The 19,879-nt window shown below is 41.1% G+C and overlaps 1 protein-coding gene across 2 annotated transcripts in view; it reads left to right on the forward strand.

Moving 5' to 3' along the window:
- The window catches only part of GAD1 (glutamate decarboxylase 1), a 44,204-nt gene that overhangs the window by 17,859 nt on the left and 6,466 nt on the right, over window positions 1-19,879 (forward strand). For both annotated transcript variants that reach the window (XM_017538164.1, XM_037741888.1), the window contains 9 exons: window positions 1,947-2,037; window positions 8,555-8,667; window positions 9,973-10,088; window positions 10,173-10,252; window positions 10,476-10,530; window positions 12,174-12,290; window positions 13,744-13,808; window positions 17,240-17,318; window positions 18,682-18,831. In XM_017538164.1, coding sequence (XP_017393653.1) covers window positions 1,947-2,037; window positions 8,555-8,667; window positions 9,973-10,088; window positions 10,173-10,252; window positions 10,476-10,530; window positions 12,174-12,290; window positions 13,744-13,808; window positions 17,240-17,318; window positions 18,682-18,831 — 866 coding nt within the window. The remainder of the gene's footprint in view (window positions 1-1,946; window positions 2,038-8,554; window positions 8,668-9,972; window positions 10,089-10,172; window positions 10,253-10,475; window positions 10,531-12,173; window positions 12,291-13,743; window positions 13,809-17,239; window positions 17,319-18,681; window positions 18,832-19,879) is intronic.

A 19,879-nucleotide genomic window follows, 5' to 3' on the forward strand; every position in this document is an offset into this window, starting at 1 on the left:
TAGAGACGGGGTTTCACCATGTTGACCAGGATGGTCTCGATCTCTTGACCTCGTGATCCACCCGCCTCGGCCTCCCAAAGTGCTGGGATTACAGGCTTGAGCCACCGCGCCCGGCCTCCTAATGCCCTGCTTTAACTACCATCAGCCCTTTACCTGTACCTCCATCAACTCCCCGTCACTTATATTACATGAAAGCAAATCCCCAACATAATATTATTGTATTCATAAATATTCATTCTTAAGAACTTAACAAAAAACCCACAATGTCATTGTCATACCTGAAATAAAAACAAAATTTATAGCTCCTTAATACAATGAAACATTTAGTCAGTTTTTAAATTTCCGACTGTATCATGAATGTCATAAAGGTTTTCCTTTTGTTAAACTCATTTGAATCAGGATCCAAATAAATCTCTTACATGCATTTGGTTTCCATGTGTCCTAATCAAGAGATCCCCCTCCAACTCTTATTTTTTCTTGTAGTTTATTTGTGGAAAAACCTTACTTTAAAAAATAATTCTTTCCCTCTCCCCCTACCTGAATTTAGGCTATGAGCGGCCCGGCACCATATCTATCATCTGTTATTGTCATCCAATATAGAGAACTGAAATTGAAATGCAAAACTATTTTGTTACTTAATAGAAATTCTAGTAGATATAAGATTTGGGGACATAAGGTTGTAACCATAAGCTAAAAATCAAATTTTGGAGGACTTTGTGTCCTTTATATTTTAGTGGACAAACAGATACTGTTTCACTTTGTGTTAATCTCTCTGTCTTTGTCCATCTTTGGTCTCTGCCAAGCTGGGTGGTTTTGATACACTATCAAATAGTGTGATTGCATTTATTTACTATTCAGTCTTGTCTTAAAATGAAGCGTTTATTGTTAAAAGTTTTTAAATGGATATTGCTTATATATTTTAATGGCTGTCAACAAAATGTGTTGTTTCAGGAGATCTCATAGATTCTGTTGGAAATGAGCAAAGTAGAGTAATATGGCATCATTTACCTATTTAGGATACTCCACAGGAATACCTAGAATCTGGCCCCTTACTTAAACTAAGTTTACTAGTTATGCTTCTTTTATTTTTCTCTAAAAATTAGTATGATTTTGTGAGTGCTCTTAAGATGCAGAGGTTGGTATCTTCTGATATAAGAAGTCATAGTCCAGATGTTCTGAATCACATCTAGGGAAGAATAGAGATTCTCAGAGAGGAGATTTAGACCAGGAACATTCTAACGCTAGCTCTCTGACAGTTTTTTGTCCCCCCAGAGGCAAAGGCAATTTCCACTGGAAACACAGCAGTCAGCATATCTTTCTAACACCAGTTCCCAGCCACATGTCCCTAGATAATCTATTGCGTTGACTCCTTCCTGACAGCTGAGCCAAGCCTGCTGATGTGGAGTTGAATTTTCCATTGAATGCTAAGTTGGCAAAAACTTGGCAACAATCCTGAATTTGCTGAGAGCAAAGCCTGTTAAAGCATACTGTGGGTTACACAGGGATTTAGAGTTACGTAGTAAAAACAATTATTTCACCAACAACTCAATGAGTGAAATAGGCTGTGTCTGACCATTTCACAGAGGAGAGCTAGGTCATCTCAGCCATAAATTTAATTTAAAGGTCACCTGACTATACATATATATTGGCAAAACACATCAAAACACAAAACACTGGAAAGCATGATTTGTTTCATGACATTAGATATTATTATTTAAAAGCATGATGCTTTAGAAACAAGAAGTTTGGGAGACATCATGAATGCTAATGGTTGGTATAGGGTGGGTCAACCTGCCCTTCCTTCTCCAATATCTTTGAGGAGCCTTATTCGACGTATCACTGGGAATGGAAGCCCCATCAGTGTGACCCAGTGGGGCAGGCCATTTCCCTTGAAGATAGGTTAAGAAATCTGCATTTGCCTTGATGCTTTTCTGTTACCTCTCTAGGTCATCCTCGATTTTTCAACCAGCTCTCCACTGGATTGGATATCATTGGTCTAGCCGGAGAATGGCTGACATCAACTGCCAATACCAATATGTAAGTCCCACTTACTGTTTTCATGTGTGACTATGGCTTGCTGCTTTAAAAGTCCAATTTCAATGGTGCTATTTTATTAAAGTTGCCATGGTCATTTTTTCTCTGAAAATCTTTAGGTTTATCACAGTTCTACTTTAATGGTAAATACTTGATAAACTATTTTTCAATTTAATAATGCAATTTACAAGTTCATAGAAAAGTAGATTACAAAACTGAATTTAGGTGAAAGGGTAGTATTGCTTAAAAGGAGCAATTTCATTTGATATCAAGATAGAAGGTAAATTATCCGTTTTTCTTAAACAAACTGCTCTCAGTCAGAAAACCTGAAGGGAATTTAAAATTATAAAGTGACCCACATGTATTCTAAAGCTGTTTAATGCTGTGAGTCAAAATACATAACTACATTCAGAAAAGTTTCTGTTAATTAAGGATTCCTGTTTTCTTGGCTAATTTAAAACAACAGTGACAAATTTTAAAAAGCAAATGTGACAAGCGAAGCCTTTGGTGCTAAAAAGCATAAAAGATTAAACTGATTGAAAAACTAAAATGGTTTTCATGCTCCCTGCTTGCAAGTCATGGTTAGTGTCACGGAGTGTCCATGTTGGGTCACTGAGATTTGGAAGGGCCAAGAGTAATTCAGGTCAGAGATTCAGTTGCTTGGAATTCAAACAAAAAGCTCCATTTAGCAATCTTTCCTGTATTGTGACTTTTGAGATAAAAATATACCATCTAGCACAGGCATCACAGTAGGCTTTCTTATAACTTGGGAAAAGACACTAATGCTTAATTGTAGTATCTAACACTAAGGAACAGTTTATATTAGGAAATATAGTTGTTTTTAACTCAACTATTTGGAAAGTGAGAAAAACAGAGTAAAGGATACATATCTATTAAGGTCCAAGTACCTATATTAATATAGGCACTGAATTCACTCAGCACCTTTATGTGTGTGTTCTTTAGGGCTCTCAGCTGATATATATACACATATATATATATATCTCCAATCTCAGGGTAAATAAGGGACCTCCTCCCTTTGAACCACGTATGACCAGATGTTCTTCAACCAGAAAAATCCCACAAATTCTCCTTTTTTGGTTTGTGTTCATAAAACCAAGTCCCTTACTCTTCTCTTAGCTCAGCTGCAAAACACTAAAATGTGTTCCAGCTATCTGAGGTCAAGACCAATGTAACTAAAGACACATAGTAATTGTAGCTATACTGAATGGTAGACATTTATAAAATATGATTCGATTCTAACAGATCGATAGAGAAGGTTATTTAAAATGGTAAAATAGTTTCTGTCAGTTCTAGAGACAAGGCATTGCCTGATGAAGTAGTAACTATTATCTGGAAATTGTTCTAAGCCAGTTCCCCAGGAAGATCATGAAATGTGGCAGCACTGTCAGGAGCTGAGGCAGAATTTGCTCCCTTGTGACAACTCCGTCTCCACATGGAAACAGTGTTCAAAATAAGTCTGGGAAAGAATGGCAAAAGGATCTTCCTTTGGCAGTGCAGGATTTATGTAGTGTTAATGCCTGGTTTTGGTCCTGTACTCTCATTGAGTTCAGGCGGCACCTGACAGAGAGAACAAGAACTACATTCCTCGGCATAGTTTCTTTAAAAGAATGATCAAATAACCTGACTCAAGTGCAAAGTGCAAGGTCTCTGACTATTAGAATAGAAAGACCGTAGGTCCAGCACAGTGGCTCACGTCTGTAATCCCAGCACTTTGGGAGGCCAAGGTGGGTGGATCACCTGAGGTCAGGTGTTCAAGGCCAGCCTGGCCAACATGGTGAAAACTATGTCTACTAAAAACACAAAAATTATCTGGGCATGGTGGCTTGCGCCTGTAATCCCAGCTACTCAGCAGGCTGAGGCAGGAGAATCGCTTGAGCCTGGGAGGTAGAGGCTGCAGTGAGCTGAGATTATGCCTCTGCACTCCAGCCTGGGAGACAGAGTGAGACACCATTTCAAAAAAAATAAAAAAAAAAATAGAAGTCTATGTCTGTGCCTTTACACCTGCTTTTGCACATAGCTTTGAAGTATGTTCTTCTTCCAAGCAAGGACCCAATGAAGATCCAAAGAAAACTTTACAAATGTGGAGTTGTCCAAGGCACATACAGCTCTTTTCCTCCAACACAGGGCCACCAAGCACAACTGTGCAGGTTGAGCAGGGCCCAAGTGTAAATATCAGCCCGCCCTCAATACCTGATGGCAATACATAACCATAATGGCAAAATCTATCACAACCCTTTGCTATGAGATTATGATTTCAAGCATCTATCACTTTATTTTCTAGAAAATTATCCAGGAGAAATTCTCTATGGGGGTTATTTGTCATTGTACACCACTGGGCAGGTTGTTAGAGAGGAGCCCATGGTAAGCAGTTCTCATTTGTCATGGAAAAGCAGCTGGGACGTAAAGGACCTGGAATTCCGATGAAACACACTAACTGGGAGATCTTAAAACAAATCACTGTATTTCTCTGAACCTCAGTTTCCTCATCAGGAAAATGGAGGATAAGATTATCCATCCTACAGAGTGCTTCTGAAGACTAAAAATGGCTGCAGTCCTAAGTGCCTAGTGTATACAAGGTACAGTGTGTGCACCTCAGAAAGGCAGCCACCACACAGGTCACTGCTGCTATTTGAAACCCTCCTGAATCTTTTATTTCTGTCTCTCATCATCTGGACAGCAGAGGGTTTTCCTAAGCTCCCCTCAGCTGTTACCTTTTAAGGTGAAGATGTGCTACCTGCCACATCTGTAAGGAGAGGAATATCAGGATAGAGTCGGCATGGAAGATTATTTCTTTCTCTCATTAAAGAAGTTCCCAGTTTGACAGTCACCAGGGATCCAGATTTTGTGTGCCTTTCTAATCCCTATTATAGCACATGGCTCCCATCCTGAAAGTTGCATCATGTTGCAGGCTAGCTGCTAGAGCTCCAGCCATCACTCCTGTGTTCCAGAACTCAGAAAGGAGGGAGGGAGGGAGGGAGGAAGGGAGGAAGGAAAGAAGGGAGGAAGGGTGGAAGGAAGGAAGGAGGGAAGGAGGGAAGGAGGGAAGGAGAAAGGATGGAAGGAAAGGGAAAGGAAGAAGGGAGGAAGGAAGGAAGGAGAAAGGAAGGAAGGAAAGGGAAAGGAAGGAGGGAAGAAGGAAGAGAGAGAGGGAGGGAGGGAGAAAGGAAGGAAGGACGGACAAAAGAGACATACTCCTTTCTGATTAAAAATAAAATTAAAAACCCTTCTCAGGAGTCTCACACATTTCCATAAAGCCTCTTTAGCTAGAACTTAGTCCATGAGCACACCAAAAAAGAGTAGAAAATACAGTCTTTGGTCAGAGTGAACTGTAACCCTAAATAAAATTTAACAAAGCAAAGAAAAATTGATACAGCTAGCAACAAGCAGACTCTGCCACATAGGACCTACAGCTTGTTGACAATCAATTTGCCTCCATTCTGAGTAAACCCCTCTGGGAAGGTGAGTTGAACCCCTGAAAAAGGGCTGACTCACTTCCATACTCAGAATATAGACATGCTCAAAATGCTCTTTTAGTGTCACTCCATGAACGCCACCATCCTACTGTTTTACATCCTTACTTCCAATCCCGCGTTCTTATGCTTCAACCCAGAACTTCTGGCAGGTTTAGTTTCTGGTTCTGACTCTGAAATGCAATCTTAGACTTTGATTTTAGCCTCTAACCAGCTTCTTCTGAATTCATATTTGACCTTTGATCTCTTGATTTCATTTGCTTCCATCAGTCATTTACTAAAAGGGTACCCAACCTGGAATCCAGGTTGCAAGAGAAGAATCTCCTATAGTTCTACACAAAATGATGTGCCTACCTTCAGTTTTTACCTGGAGAGAGGAACTGCAGATTTCCTAAGATTCCCAAAGGAGTCCGTGATCCCAATTAGGTGAAGAACCACCGGGCACGGTAGCTCATGACTGTTATCTCAGAATTTTGGAAGGCCAAGGCAGGAGGATCACTTGAGGCCAAGAGTTCAAGACCAGCCTGGGCAACATAGTGAGATCTCCATCTCTATATAAAATGCAAAAAAAAAAAAAAAATTAAACTGTTTTAGGTGAACTACAAGGCCTTCTTTAAGGCTGTGGAGCAGCTGTACAGATTGTAAACATGGCCCAGGATGGGGCAGCAGGGTCAGAAGAAGTGTCAGGAATGAAGAACACCATGTCAGCCCATTTGCCAGGCCTGGCTGTGGATCAGCAGCCACGGACCGATATACCAGCTTTCAGGAAAGCGTGTCAGGACTAAGCTCAGAAGTCAGGAGAAGAGTAGAAAATTGGTCCTTTAGACTCGGGCAGGGACTATCAGACAGGATGCAGCTAAGGCCAAGAATCAGATGCTAGATTCATCCTAGTAAGTTTCCTCCTCAAGGTTGAGAAAGGTGTCTTCTAATCTCTTAGTTTCTTAGTACATAGGATGTTACCTGGCAGAGAATAGTCACTCAGTATTTGTTGAATAAAACCAAAAGAAAGTTTAAGAATCAGGTACCTGGCATACATACAGAACCTGAAATAGATGAGATCAGTTAGACTTACGATCAAACTCTCTAGACTCTTCCTCCTGAGAGTAATGACCATGTTCCTGGTTCTTAGGGAGGCTAATTCATGCAAATCTTGGGCCTAATTTGATTTGAATCATGAAGCATGGAGTTGGACCTATGCCTGATATTCAGTCCCTATCCCTCTCCCTTGTCTATGTGGTTCCTGCCTGGACAACATTGACTTGACTCTAAGTCAACTTTCATCCAGTCTTTGATGTGGTTCCGATATTATGGTATGTGATTTTGTTTGTTCCTTGCCTTACCCCAGAGGGCTTTCTTATATAGTACTGGGAGATTGTAGCACATACACTACACCCGGTATCTCCCCACCATGCAAACATTTTTGCCATTTCAATATTTCCAGAAATCAGCAGAACCGTTAATAACACATTTGTTCAAGAATGATTAGAAGCCCATCGTGAGTTTGCCTCTTGGTACACTCGGCAGCACAGGCTAAACCAGGAATCCTTCTCTTCTTCTTCCTTTATCAGGCCATCAGACATGAGGGAGTGTTGGTTGCTACGGTGATGGGGCTCAGAGCAGAACCAAAGCATGATTGTGACCTCCAGAGGTGATGGTAACTGCACACATGGTTTCCAAGGGTCTTCCTAAATTTCCAGGCGCCTCCCAAGGAAAATGGACGTATTCTTTTTGGAAACAAAATGCTTCTACCAACATATCTGAGGATCCTTCAGGATCTTCTTTGTCTTCTTTTACCTCCATTTGATTAATTTGACTCCTTTTTTCATCCACAGTTAAAACTTAGTAGCTTCATCTGTGTCTCATGTACAACAATAGTTATCTCATCCTTACAAATAGCTTTTCTAAATCATTAAACAAGCAAGAATTCCCATTAGTCTTCAACATTAGCATTTGGCCAAAACACCCTAACCAGTGATAAAGCTTCCCGTGTCCCTTGGCTGAGTCAGTCTAGGCATCTCTTTTCAGTGAGAATGGTCTGAGCCCAGCCTACAGACTCTAACGCTGAAGAATGCCGGGCAAAAACAAGAAAGACAAAGAGCCTCAGAGCTTAGTAAATATCTTTTTCTTTTCTGGCTTAATTGTCTGTGGACAGATCTTCCTTGATTTTTCTTAGGCCCCACATTTGGTCTCATGATCTTGTTTCAATGACTAGTCTACCAGCCTGTGCCTCTGCATTGAATTGCTTTGAAAAGAGCATGGCTTGCTACTTTTAAATCAGTTTGTTAGAAGACAAATGTAACCTGCCAAGATAACTGATGCCCACAGCTAGCTGTGTATGCCAGTTGACCATCTTGTTGTTATTTATAATTTGTAATTAGAAAATCATCACTTATAATTATTCTTGACAGACATTGACTTCAGAGAATTATAGAAACATAGCTGTCCTTGAGAATTATTAGTAGGAAAATCATGTAGATAATTATATTGAGATCTTTAAAATTTGGGTCAATATTTCCAATTATCTTCACAGTTAGCTTTAACATGTTTACATTATCTTTAAAAGATAGACTTTGGCTCTGGCTTTTATATATTCTACAAGTGTAAAACTGGCAGTCAGTTTTAAAAAAAAAAATTGTAAACCAATTTTATGTAGAACTTGGAATGCTTTTTTCAATTAAAATTTGCATTTTCCTATAATCTTAGAGGTAAAAGGGACTCAGAAAAGTCATTTTCTTTCCTTCTGTTCCTCTGGGTGGACCATGCCTAAGACATTCCACTCAGATAAGAATCTATTTTGTTGGTGAAGTATCACAGGGCTGGCACTTCCACCACCTCTTTCAGTAACCCAGGCTGGTTTCTGACATTTTATGATCGGCGACTTAATGCATTTCCAGGAAATAGATCATATTAGTGGTTTCGAACAGCTTTTTAAAGAACCCAACTACAAATACTAAACCAATCCTATGCTCCTAAAATAAGTGATTTGACTTCTTTCTTTTCTTTCATCCTTTTTCTTACCACCGTTCCAGGTTTACATATGAAATTGCACCAGTGTTTGTCCTCATGGAACAAATAACACTTAAGAAGATGAGAGAGATAGTTGGATGGTCAAGTAAAGATGGTGATGGGATATTTTCTCCTGGTAGGTTTCTCTTCTCTTCCTCTTCTGAAGGTTTGGGATTCTTGAGAGTACAAAATATGAAGTAGGTTTGTGGAAGAATAATGCCTTAAAAGTTTTTTTTTGATACTCTGACTTCCTATCTTTCTCAAGATGAAGGCTAGCAAAAGTGCTATGTCCTATATGCACGAACTAACAAAGGCTGTGCCTAAATCCATAAAAACTGACAAAGGCTGTATCTAGATCATGCTAATTTTTTTGAGACAGGCTCTTAGTCTGTCACATAGGCTAGAGTGCAGTGGTGTGATCCTAGCTCACTGCAGCCTCAAACTCCTGGGCTCAAGCGATCCTCCTGCTTCAGCTTCTGAAGTAGCTGGGACTATAGGCATGTGGCACCATGCCCCGCTGTTTTTAAATTTCTTTTGTAGAAACAAGGTCTCATTATTAAACAACTCCATTCTGTCAACAGCAGTTTGATTATGCTGGGGATCAGTAAATCAAGATTATTAATTGATTGACTGATTTCAGCTAAAATAGTATATCTACGTTGAATCTCTAGTTTGAAGTAGATAAAATAAGAATTTTTAAAACAAGAATAGGTATTCTGATGGTGTCAGAGACAGTGTGATTGTGTACAAGGAAAAAAGAAGAAATAAGAATTGCAGTTATCTAGGTAATTGAAGCAGACCACAAATTTGCCAGTTTAATTGTCAGATAATTAATGTAAATTAACTAATTTGTGTTGGCCAAACATACATAGTTATGTCAGTTCTCCTTGTGTCTTTATTTAGGTAAACATGGGTTTGTTCTTATTTTAATAAACTTAGAGTTCTCCTAAATGACTGAGTAATTCAATTGGGCTGAAGAGAGCACCTAGGCAGGTAACCAAGAAATGTCATTGTTTCTGTAGGCTCCATTACTCTCTCTCTCTGTCTTTCTGAACTCAGGGAACAGATACATCTTTGCTCGGTAAATAGATTGAGCAGAAAGTAAAGCAGAAAGGTTATAACTCACTTATCCCTTTGCAGCCACTGCTGCTGCTACCTCTTATATTTCTGTCTAGACTTCAGGTGAAAGGGCACTGAAGTACATGAATTACCTCCCGCCAAACTGCCTAGATAGCTTTGGTAATAAGTGTGACTACTTGTATTCCCAGGGTAAAGGGTCCAGTGGGAAGCCCCAGCAATAGGGAAGCCAGCAAAACCTATCAGGATATTATCCTTCCGCTTCCTGACCTCCCTTGTCTCTTGAGACACCAGCTCAGCGTTCATTTTTAGAAACAATAATGAAAGAGCCCCAACACCTCCCAATATGTCCGCTTGCTGACAGGGGGCGCCATATCCAACATGTACAGCATCATGGCTGCTCGCTACAAGTACTTCCCGGAAGTTAAGACAAAGGGCATGGCTGCTGTGCCCAAACTGGTCCTCTTCACCTCAGAACACGTGAGTCGGGGATGCTTTCTCATGGATAGTGGTGTTTTTCAGGGGACTCTCCAATTTCTAACCTCAAGCCTCTGTTTGTTGCAGAGTCACTATTCCATAAAGAAAGCTGGGGCTGCACTTGGCTTTGGAACTGACAATGTGATTTTGATAAAGTGCAATGAAAGGTAGGCAGGGGAGAGTGAATATTAGGTTCTTGATGTATTAAATGTGTTCATCTGTTAAATTTGTTTTATTGTGCTTAAGGACTGGCTCAATACAGTGTGCCAAGCTGCTAATGGTCTGTTGAAAATATCCGATTAAATTGCTTTTTGCTGCTGCTAAAATTTTTTTCATGTGCAATCTCATTGATTCTTCATTTTAATTTCCCTCCTTTTCCAACAATTATAGGGGGAAGATAATTCCAGCTGATTTTGAGGCAAAAATTCTTGAAGCCAAACAGAAGGTATGTATTCTGTGGTGCATCTAAACACCATTGAAAACACGTTTTTAAAAATACCTTCTTCCTGCCCTCCACAAAAAGTGTCCTTGATAAGAGACAATTTTCTTGTGTTTCTAAAACTCTATTCTTAGATATGTGCTTATTTCCAACTTGTAAAATATTTTATTTTAAAACTATGTCTATACAATATCAGGGTTGTTTTTCTTTTTTTAATGAAAAATGCAGTCATTAAACTATTTGTCCTCTCATTGTGCCAAATGATTGGTTTGATGTTCTCCAATAAAATCAGCTACCTGAGCATCATGAAGATATAGCCTAATTGAAATTTTTACTTGCTACTTGTTGGGTATTATCTCATTTTAACAAATGCCATTTTAGCTTAGGATTCTGTTTAGCAAAGTGCTTCCATGCCCTGGCAGATGGCCCATGGTACTTGGCGAATCCAGCCTCAACAAACTCTATTAAACAACAACAACAAAAATCTCATAGAACAGATGTATCCACAAGTCAATGCCAGGTAGCTGTCAGGCCATTTACCAACACATGGTTGTTTTGGTTACATTGTTGTACCTTCTTCTCTTATTGTAGTTGTTTGCTGGGGTCTTGGCACAGGAGTTGGATCTAAGTGTTGTAAAGACTGAGCAAGGAGCAGAGGTAGAGCTGAGCTTCAGAAAAGCCTTAGAGGCTGGGTGCTGTGGCTCACACCTGTAATCCCAGCACTTTGGGAGGCTGAGGCAGGAGGATCCCTTGAGCCCAGGAACTTAAAACCAGCCTGGGCAACATAAGGTGACCCACATCTCTACAAAAATGTTTTTAAAATAGCCAAGTATGGTGGTGCATACCTGTAGTCCCAGCTACTCAGAAAGGTGAGGTGGGAGGATTGCTTGAGTTGAGGAGGTAGAAGCTGAAGTGAGCCATGATCGTGCCAATGCACTCCAGCCTAGGTGACGGAGCAAGACCCTGTCTCAGAAAGAACGAAAAGCTAAGACTCACAGATTTCCCCAAACTTGTCTTGGATCTATTACTCTACTCCTTCATTTATTTTTTGTTTCCGTCAATATTTCACCACGTCCATTGTTAGTGAGTGTATCAGCTTTCACAGTGTATAGAACTATTTTAAATAATCAAACCCCACAATGTTTCAGTATAATTATTATATCAATTCACTTAAAACAACACAGCCCCTTAAAAGAATAATGCCCATGTGATAATCAGAACTATCTGGCCATCATTCCAAACACTTATTATTACTCTTTGCTGCTTTACTTTTTGCCATATAATTTATTGCTATCAAACATATTATATATTTTGCTTATTTAATTTGGCTTATTATCTGTCACTTGCCACTAAAACGTAAACTCCACAATGACAGAATTCTTCATCTGTTGTGCTCACTGCTGAGTCCCCAGCATCTACAGCAGGGTCCAGCACATAAAAGGCGCTGAAAAAAAAATTGGTCGAATAAATGAATGAATGAGTGAGTGAATGAGCCAACAAAACACTACTAGACATAGTATCTGGTGACACTCAAGCTTTGCCAATTACTGTTAGAGATAAATGCTACACAATTCTTCTGCTTCCTGTGGAAATCAGCAAATGAGAAAGGTCAAAAACACTAATCAGCCTATATCTGTCTTTCCTTCTAGGGATATGTTCCCTTTTATGTCAATGCAACTGCTGGCACGACCGTTTATGGAGCTTTTGATCCAATACAAGAGATTGCAGATATATGTGAGAAATATAACCTTTGGCTGCATGTCGATGTAAGTGCTATAACTCAAAGAGGCCCAGTTCATGTTGGGGGTAGAAGCAGCTCTTTTTTATGATTTGCCTCAAGCTTCTCCCCATGCCCCAGCCAGCCCTCTCTCCATACCACATTAGTTCCAGTTCTTGTCTGGACCCTAGCCAGCCATTCACAGCTAGTACACACCACTGGGACTCATCCAGTTCCTTACGAGTCAATTGATGTCTTCTTCTGTGGTTCATCCTAGAATATGGTCTCATCACCTTCTCAGGTAGCTTTGTTGGGACAAACAGCTACAGACTAAAATATAACTGATTTCAGAGGGAAAAAATAGAAGATACAATATACAGAGAATGGCCATGAATGTGAACCCTCAGCTACCTGCCTTCAGTCCAGCCATCTATGACACTTCTCTTAAAAAGTGCATACCTGGCCAGGTGCGGTGGCTCACGCCTATAATCCTAACACTTTGGGAGGCTGAGGCAGGTGGATCACCTGAGATCAAGAATTTGAGACCGGCCTGGCCAACATGGTGAAACCCCGTCCGTACTAAAAATACAAAAATTAGCTGGGTGTGGTGGTGGGTTCCTATAATTCCAGCTACTCGGGAGGCTGAGGCAGGACAAACGCTTGAACCTAGGAGACAGAGGTTGCAGTGAGCCGAGATCATGCCACTTCGCTTCAGCCTGGGTGAAACAGCAAAACGCTGTCTCAAGAAAAAAAAAATGCATATCTGCTACATTTAGGAAAAATAAGGCAGTGTATGGAAGGCATCATCAACTAAGAGATTTAGTCCCAAATTTTCCCAGGAACACAAAAGATGTATTTTCACATGTGTGACTGGGTGTATTTTTTTTTTCTGTCTCTGCCCATTTTCTTAGGGATTTAACTTCTCATAATTGGCCAATAGTCTCATCTGCCTTGCTACTGAACTAATGACTAACAAAGGCTGTGTGTCACGTGGCATCCCAAGCTATTCAGTAAACATGCATCATGGTACCCACAAAAATGTCTTGTTGTTGTATAAGCTGTTGTGAGACCTCCAAACCCAGCAGGAACTGCTGCTTTTTCAGTGTTTCAGGACCTGTTAGAATTCTACTCTGGAAAGAACCAGACAGCAGGCCTCAATTTTGGGGGCAGCTTCCACAGCCACCCGGAGGGGGAACCCACTGTGCAGCTCTGGCTTCCCACAGCATATCGGGCTATTGGGCCATTGGACCTTTGGGTCTTGGCAGAACAGGCATCACAGGCTCAGACCTGGCCTACCTGTATCACTTGTGCAGCTACTCTCCAGATGAACTTTGAAAAAGAAATGACAAATAATGAAGAATCACAACTGGTTAAACAATCAATGTGGGCTCAACTTTTCAGAGAAACTTATGTTTTTCACTTTAGACTTTCTTGCTCTTTCTAGTTTTAGATTCATAAATGTCACTGCTCCCCCACCTCCTCACCTCTCCCTCTCCCCACAGGCTGCCTGGGGAGGTGGGCTGCTCATGTCCAGGAAGCACCGCCACAAACTCAACGGCATAGAAAGGTAAGGGTCAGAGCTCGCCAGGCCTCCTTCCAGCCAGCACATCAAGCAGACTATGCTCTGAGGTCAGCCTGCACCGCCCTGCCCTGATTCCCAGCATCTGACTTCGGTCTAAGTTCACTTTAGTTCAGCAGGCATTTGTTGAACATTTATTGGATGATTGGTAACAAATGTGACTACTTGTATCCCCAGTTAAATGAATCCTGAAGGAGTTCACCATTTAGAAAAAGAGAAAGACAGGCCAGGTGTGGTGGCTCACACCTGTGATCCCAACGCTTTAGGAGGCTGAGGTGAGAGCCTCAGAGTTTGAGCCTAAGAGTTTGAGACCAGCCTGGGCAACATAGTAAGACCCTTAACAATCAATCAATCAATCAATGAGAAAGACAAGGAAACAAGTAGTTAGAACACAACGTGATAAGTGTAACAGGAGACAATTGCAGGTACCCAGGTAGGAGATGAGAGAGACTAACCAGTGAGGAAAACTGGAGGCCATCGGAGTTTGCCAAGGGCACAGGAAGGGCCCCTGGTTCCCGTTCCTCTTCTTCCTCATTAAGCTTACTTTCGGAAAGGGCAGGACACTCAGCTCCTAACTTATTTTCTTTTTCACCATTCAAGTTCAGTGGATGTTCTAGGCCAAATATGATTTTGACCTGACTCTTAAGTGCTGAGCCATAACGAAGTCACATTGATTCATTGATTGATTCAGCATATATTTACTGAGCACCTATCATGAGCCAGGTAGGAGTGGATGTGAATATTCAGTTACCTGTCTTCCATCCAGCCACCTATGGTGCTTTTCTAAAAATATGTGTATCTGATAAATGCAGGAAAAATAAGGCAGTATATGAAAGGTGCTATCAACTAAGAGATTTGCCCTCCTGAAGTTTACACTCCAGTGGGCTAGATGTTCATAACAAATATTTAATCTGTCTCATAGTAAAGAAAAATAAAACGGGGTTAGGTAACAGTGAGTGACAATGCATGCTGTTTCAGACATGGTAGTCAGAGACCTTCCTGAGAAGGTGACATGTCAGCAGATGCTGCAATAAAGGGAGACAGGAAGCAAGGATATGAGGAAGAGTATTCTGGGCAGTGGGAGTGGCAAGTGCCAAGGCCCTGGGGCAGGACAGTTCTTGGCAAGTGGGAGGATCATCAGAGAGGCCAGTGGGGCTGCAGCAAGGTGGGAGAGGTAGGAGCAGACTAAGGAGGGAGAGGCGAACAGGGAGAAGGCAGTGGGAGAGCACACCCACGGCTTCTCTCATAGCCAGGACTCCGGCTTTTGTTACCTCTACTGTGCCTCCCGAAAGTTCTGACTCACTTTCGGAAGACCAGTGTCAACATGGCTGAGACCAGCTCTGTGAAGTGGACAACACCGTAACTTGGAGAATAATGTAAGAAATCTGGGCCGGGCACAGTGGCTCATGCCTGTAATCCCAGCACTTTGGGAGGCCAAGAAGGGCAGATCACTTAAGGTCAGGAGTTCAAGACCAGCCTAGCCAACCTGGTGAAACCTGTCTCTACTAAAAGTACAAAAATTAGCCGGGTGTGGTGGTGTACACCTATAATACTAGCTACTTAGGAGGCTGAGGCAGGAGAATCACTTGAACCTGGGAGTCAGAGGTTTCAGTGAACCGAGATCATGCCACTGCACTCCAGCCTGGATGACAGAACAAGACTCTGCCAGAAAGAAAGAGAGAAAGAGAAGAGAAAAAGAGAGGAGAGAGGAGAGAGAGAGAGAGAGAGAAATCTGGATGAGCCAAGCCAACTTAACTTTAGATTTCTCAGACAATGTTAATTTTCTGTCTTTGAGTCTAGGAAAACCTGAAACATTTCACAAAGGACTTTTTCTTTTCTAACATTTCAAATTATATAAGTCTTCTAAAGGAAATTGAATTCATATTATGTCTTATTACTTTCCCTTTGTAGCAGCAAAGAATCATTTACCTCAAACCTTTAGGATATGCAGAAAAACCATTTAGGACATTTTATGAGACCTAAATATAATTTTTTAATGACTTGGTAAACGATAGCAATGAGAAATTTGATTAAATTCACTATCTTTTAAATATGGCCTGACACTGATGCTTTTTAGTGAGTTAAGCACTTAGTTAACTTTCCTTGGAATTTTTCACAGGTCTCTTTCACAAAGGTTTTTATCATACAGCGAAGGGAAAGGTTCTTCAAACCTTCCTCTCTTCTCCTTGAAGCACGGTGCACATGTGCACTAAATTATTTTCTTAGGTTCTTTAACTAAAAGACCTAAGCAGGATGAAGAGGTTGAAAATTCACAGCAAGGGTTTAGTGCTAGGGAGAGCAGAGGTAGGATGATTCCGAGCCAGCCAATTGCTCTATCTGGGGGAAATGATCCTTCACAGGTATTCAAATGCAGTGCCTAGCTATTGGCCAGGCCCTTCGGAAGGAGTCTGCAAACCAGTGAAGCAAGTTACCCAGGTTTTAATCATCATACGTTAGACTTAGTTGTTTCTGTAATGCCCTAGCTAGTGTGCTCCTTAACCATCTAATTGTGTCTGACAGAGTGATGCAGTTGCTAGGAGACCATGCTTGTTAAGCTATCATTGCAGCCCAAACTGGCACAATCTTGCTCATTTAGCATTTAAATAATGCTGATAGGTAGTCAGAGTCTAGACTAGTCCAGTCGAGCCTTGCTTTTAGGTACCACTCTTGATACTGTCCCGTAAGTGGGTAGGTCAGTGTTGCCAGCCTATAAATGAAAAGAAAAAGGCAGAAAGAAGTCACTGTCTATCTCCTAGAGTGAAAAAGTCTAGTGGAGTGGTTATGAACAATGGCTGTGCAGTTAGAATCCTTGGACTTGAATCTTGGCTCCAACACTTCCCAATGCTGTGTCCTTGGGTAATATATTTAACCTTTTTGCGTGTTAGTTTCCCCATCTAAAATAGAGGTAATAATAGTAACTACATCATAGCGTTGTGGTGGGAATTATGTGTGCCAGGCACTCTTGTTAGCATTTGATATTTATTAAGTCATTTTGTCCTTTAATTCTGTGAGGTACACACTCCCCATTTAACAGATGGGGAAACTGAGGCACCGAATATGCCCAAGTTAACAAATGCCCGAGCCGGGACTCAGACTTAAGTTTGGCTCCAAAGCTTGAGTTCTTAACCATGATACCATATTGATGCAATAACTGAAAGCTCTCAAAACAGTAGGACATATAATAAGTTATTCACAAATGTTAACTGTTGTTAATAGCAGTCACCTCTAAGATATAGTCCGCAATATAATACTCCAAGACTGCCTGCAAAACATTTGTTTACTACTTGATTAGTCAATTCAGGAGAATAGGCATGGGTAATATTTACTGACTTGAATTGGGATGGGGGTGTTTTTCTCAAGAGAAAAGTTTCCTCCCTCTGACTCCGGCACCTTCTGAAAGTCTCATGTGATTCTTTCAGGGCCAACTCAGTCACCTGGAACCCTCACAAGATGATGGGGGTGCTGTTGCAGTGCTCTGCCATTCTCGTCAAAGAGAAGGTCTGTACTCCCTTCAAAGCTATGCTGGGGCCTGCACGTTATTTAGAAGGCAGGAAAAAAGATGCACATGGGATCTCTTTGCAGTGCTTGTTGGCTGGCTCACGAGATTGGCAGCCCCATCGAGAGTCTGCTGCTGCTGTCCTTTCCTGCCCTTGCAGCTAACCTGGTTTCTTCTCTTGGCTCTTGCTGTCTATTCTGCTTCTTCCTTGATCAGTACTCAGGGTCTGTCAGCAACTGAACCTTTAAAGGAATTATTTAATTGAGTATTCATGTTTGCACAATTAGGTGAGGCATCCAATCATTTTTGTCCTCAGTAAGGACAAAATCTACTCACTGGTGCATACCCAGAGTTCTTAGCATGAATGTGTGGTCCCAAGACAAATAAATGAGAGGAAACAACAACTCTAAATATCAACTTGGGGCCACAAGGAATGTCACCCCCAAAGCTGCTGTAAATGGCTGAGCCTCGGCCAGGTGCTGTGGCTCACGCCTGTAATCCCAGCACTTTGGGAGGCCGAGGCAGGCAAATCACGAAGTCAAGAGATTGAGACCATCCTGGCTAACATGATAAAACCCCGTCTCTACTAAAAATACAAAAAATTAGCCGGGCGTGGTGGTGCGTGCCTGTGGTCCCAGCTACTCGGGAGTCTGGAGCTTGAAACCAGAAAACAGAAGTTGCAGTGAGTCAAGATCGCGCCACTGCACTCCAGCCTGGTGATAGAGACTCCGCCTCAAGAAAAAAAAAAAAAAAAGAAATGGTTAAGCCTCATATTCCCTTCTTCAAGACACGCCTACTAATAGGACCCTGCCCTCCAAGGCATTGTTGCTGTAGCAAAACTTACAGAAGCATTCCAAAAAGTCTGTCTCCAGCCTGTAGGAGTCAGATCCCGCCCAGCCTCTTTACTCCACTAGTAAGTGGAGTCCATGTTAACTTCATAGGAGGCCCTGGAAAGGGTGGAAGGCTTTTGCCAGAGCGCTTTTGGAGAGAAAAATTCTTCACAGCATGAAACTGTCCCACCCACTGAGGAAGTTTCTGTCTCTAACCCCAGCCCACTGAATGCCATAGCACTCCCCAATCTTGAAACAATCTGAAACACCCACACACATTTCCCCTTAGAGGGATTGCATCTGAGACAGGAAGATCATTTTCTAATCAGAGAGTCAGAGACAAAGGGATGGCAGTTTTTCCAAAAGTCATTGTAGAGAGGAGCATCAGAACTAGTGTAAGGCCTCATAAAGACATCAGAAGAAAGATTGCATATGACCCCAAGCCCCTCCTTCCATCCAGCCCAGTTTTAAAGCCAGTTGTAAATGCATCTCTGATATGTAAATGCAGATGCACCCATCTTGATTTCCATGATAGGGTATACTCCAAGGATGCAACCAGATGTGTGCAGGATACCTCTTCCAGCCAGACAAGCAGTATGATGTCTCCTATGACACCGGGGACAAAGCAATTCAGTGTGGCCGCCACGTGGATATCTTCAAGTTCTGGCTGATGTGGAAAGCAAAGGTATGAAGGGAATAGTTAGGAAATAGAGCAGAAACTTAATTTGCACAGACTGGCTGGCAAAAGGGAGGCAAAGATATATCACAGATAATTCACTATATGTGGAATCAATATCTAGATAATTGAATTAACTGTGTTTTCTTTTTGAATGAAATTACTTTATTCCTTGTGTCAAATTCTCTCTCCTTTTATTCAGTCTCCTCAGTTCGAACTATCATGAAGTCTTCTTATAACATTCTCATAACAACTAAAAATTATGCCAAGATAAGGATTTCCACAGCAATCCTTGGGGATGCTGGAATTATTTAATGCAGGCATAGAGAAATAAAAAAAAAATTACTGCATTATTCTGAGTAGAACCTTGAATTAGTTTATGAGGCTTCTCATCATGGGCTATGTATGACAGTTTTAAATGCTACTTCAGTAATGCCTTTCCCATTGTTTCTGCTTAATACACTATTCTGGAAAATGTGTACTTTATTGTGAAAGATCCTACTGTTAGACAGTAGCATGCTGTGTCTGCGTTCATCAGCTTTTTGGGTTTCATTTCCTTACCTAAGGAAAAAAGCTAACTATTGGAATTTCCCCCAAAATATGAGTGATGGAGAGGATTACCATTTGACTATTTGTTTCAAAAGTATCTATATGCAATCAAGTAAAAGGAATTTTGATTTCATACTTTTATATTGCATACCTTGTTTTTGTTTATTATAAATTAATTTTAATGATTTCTATGTTTAAGCTTGGGTCTAATTAATACTCAAACAACAAGATTTTCCTGCAAAATATCTAGTCAAACATTTCTTCTGTAGGAAAAATTTGGTAGATTATTAATTTTTTCCTCAGTAATTCTTTTGTTTGTTTGTTTGTTTTGTTTGTTTGTTTGTTTGGGGTTTTTTGAGATAGTTTTGTTCTTGTTGCCCAGGCTGGAGTGCAGTGGTACAATCTTGGTGCCCTGTAACCTCTGTCTCCTGGATTCAAGCAATTCTCCTGCCTCAGCCTCCCAAGTAGCTGGAATTACAGGTGTGTGCCACAATGCCAGGCTAATTTT

The sequence above is a fragment of the Cebus imitator genome, unplaced genomic scaffold, assembly GCF_001604975.1.
Source record: "Cebus imitator isolate Cc_AM_T3 unplaced genomic scaffold, Cebus_imitator-1.0 Scaffold110, whole genome shotgun sequence".
Lineage (NCBI taxonomy): Eukaryota > Metazoa > Chordata > Mammalia > Primates > Cebidae > Cebus > Cebus imitator.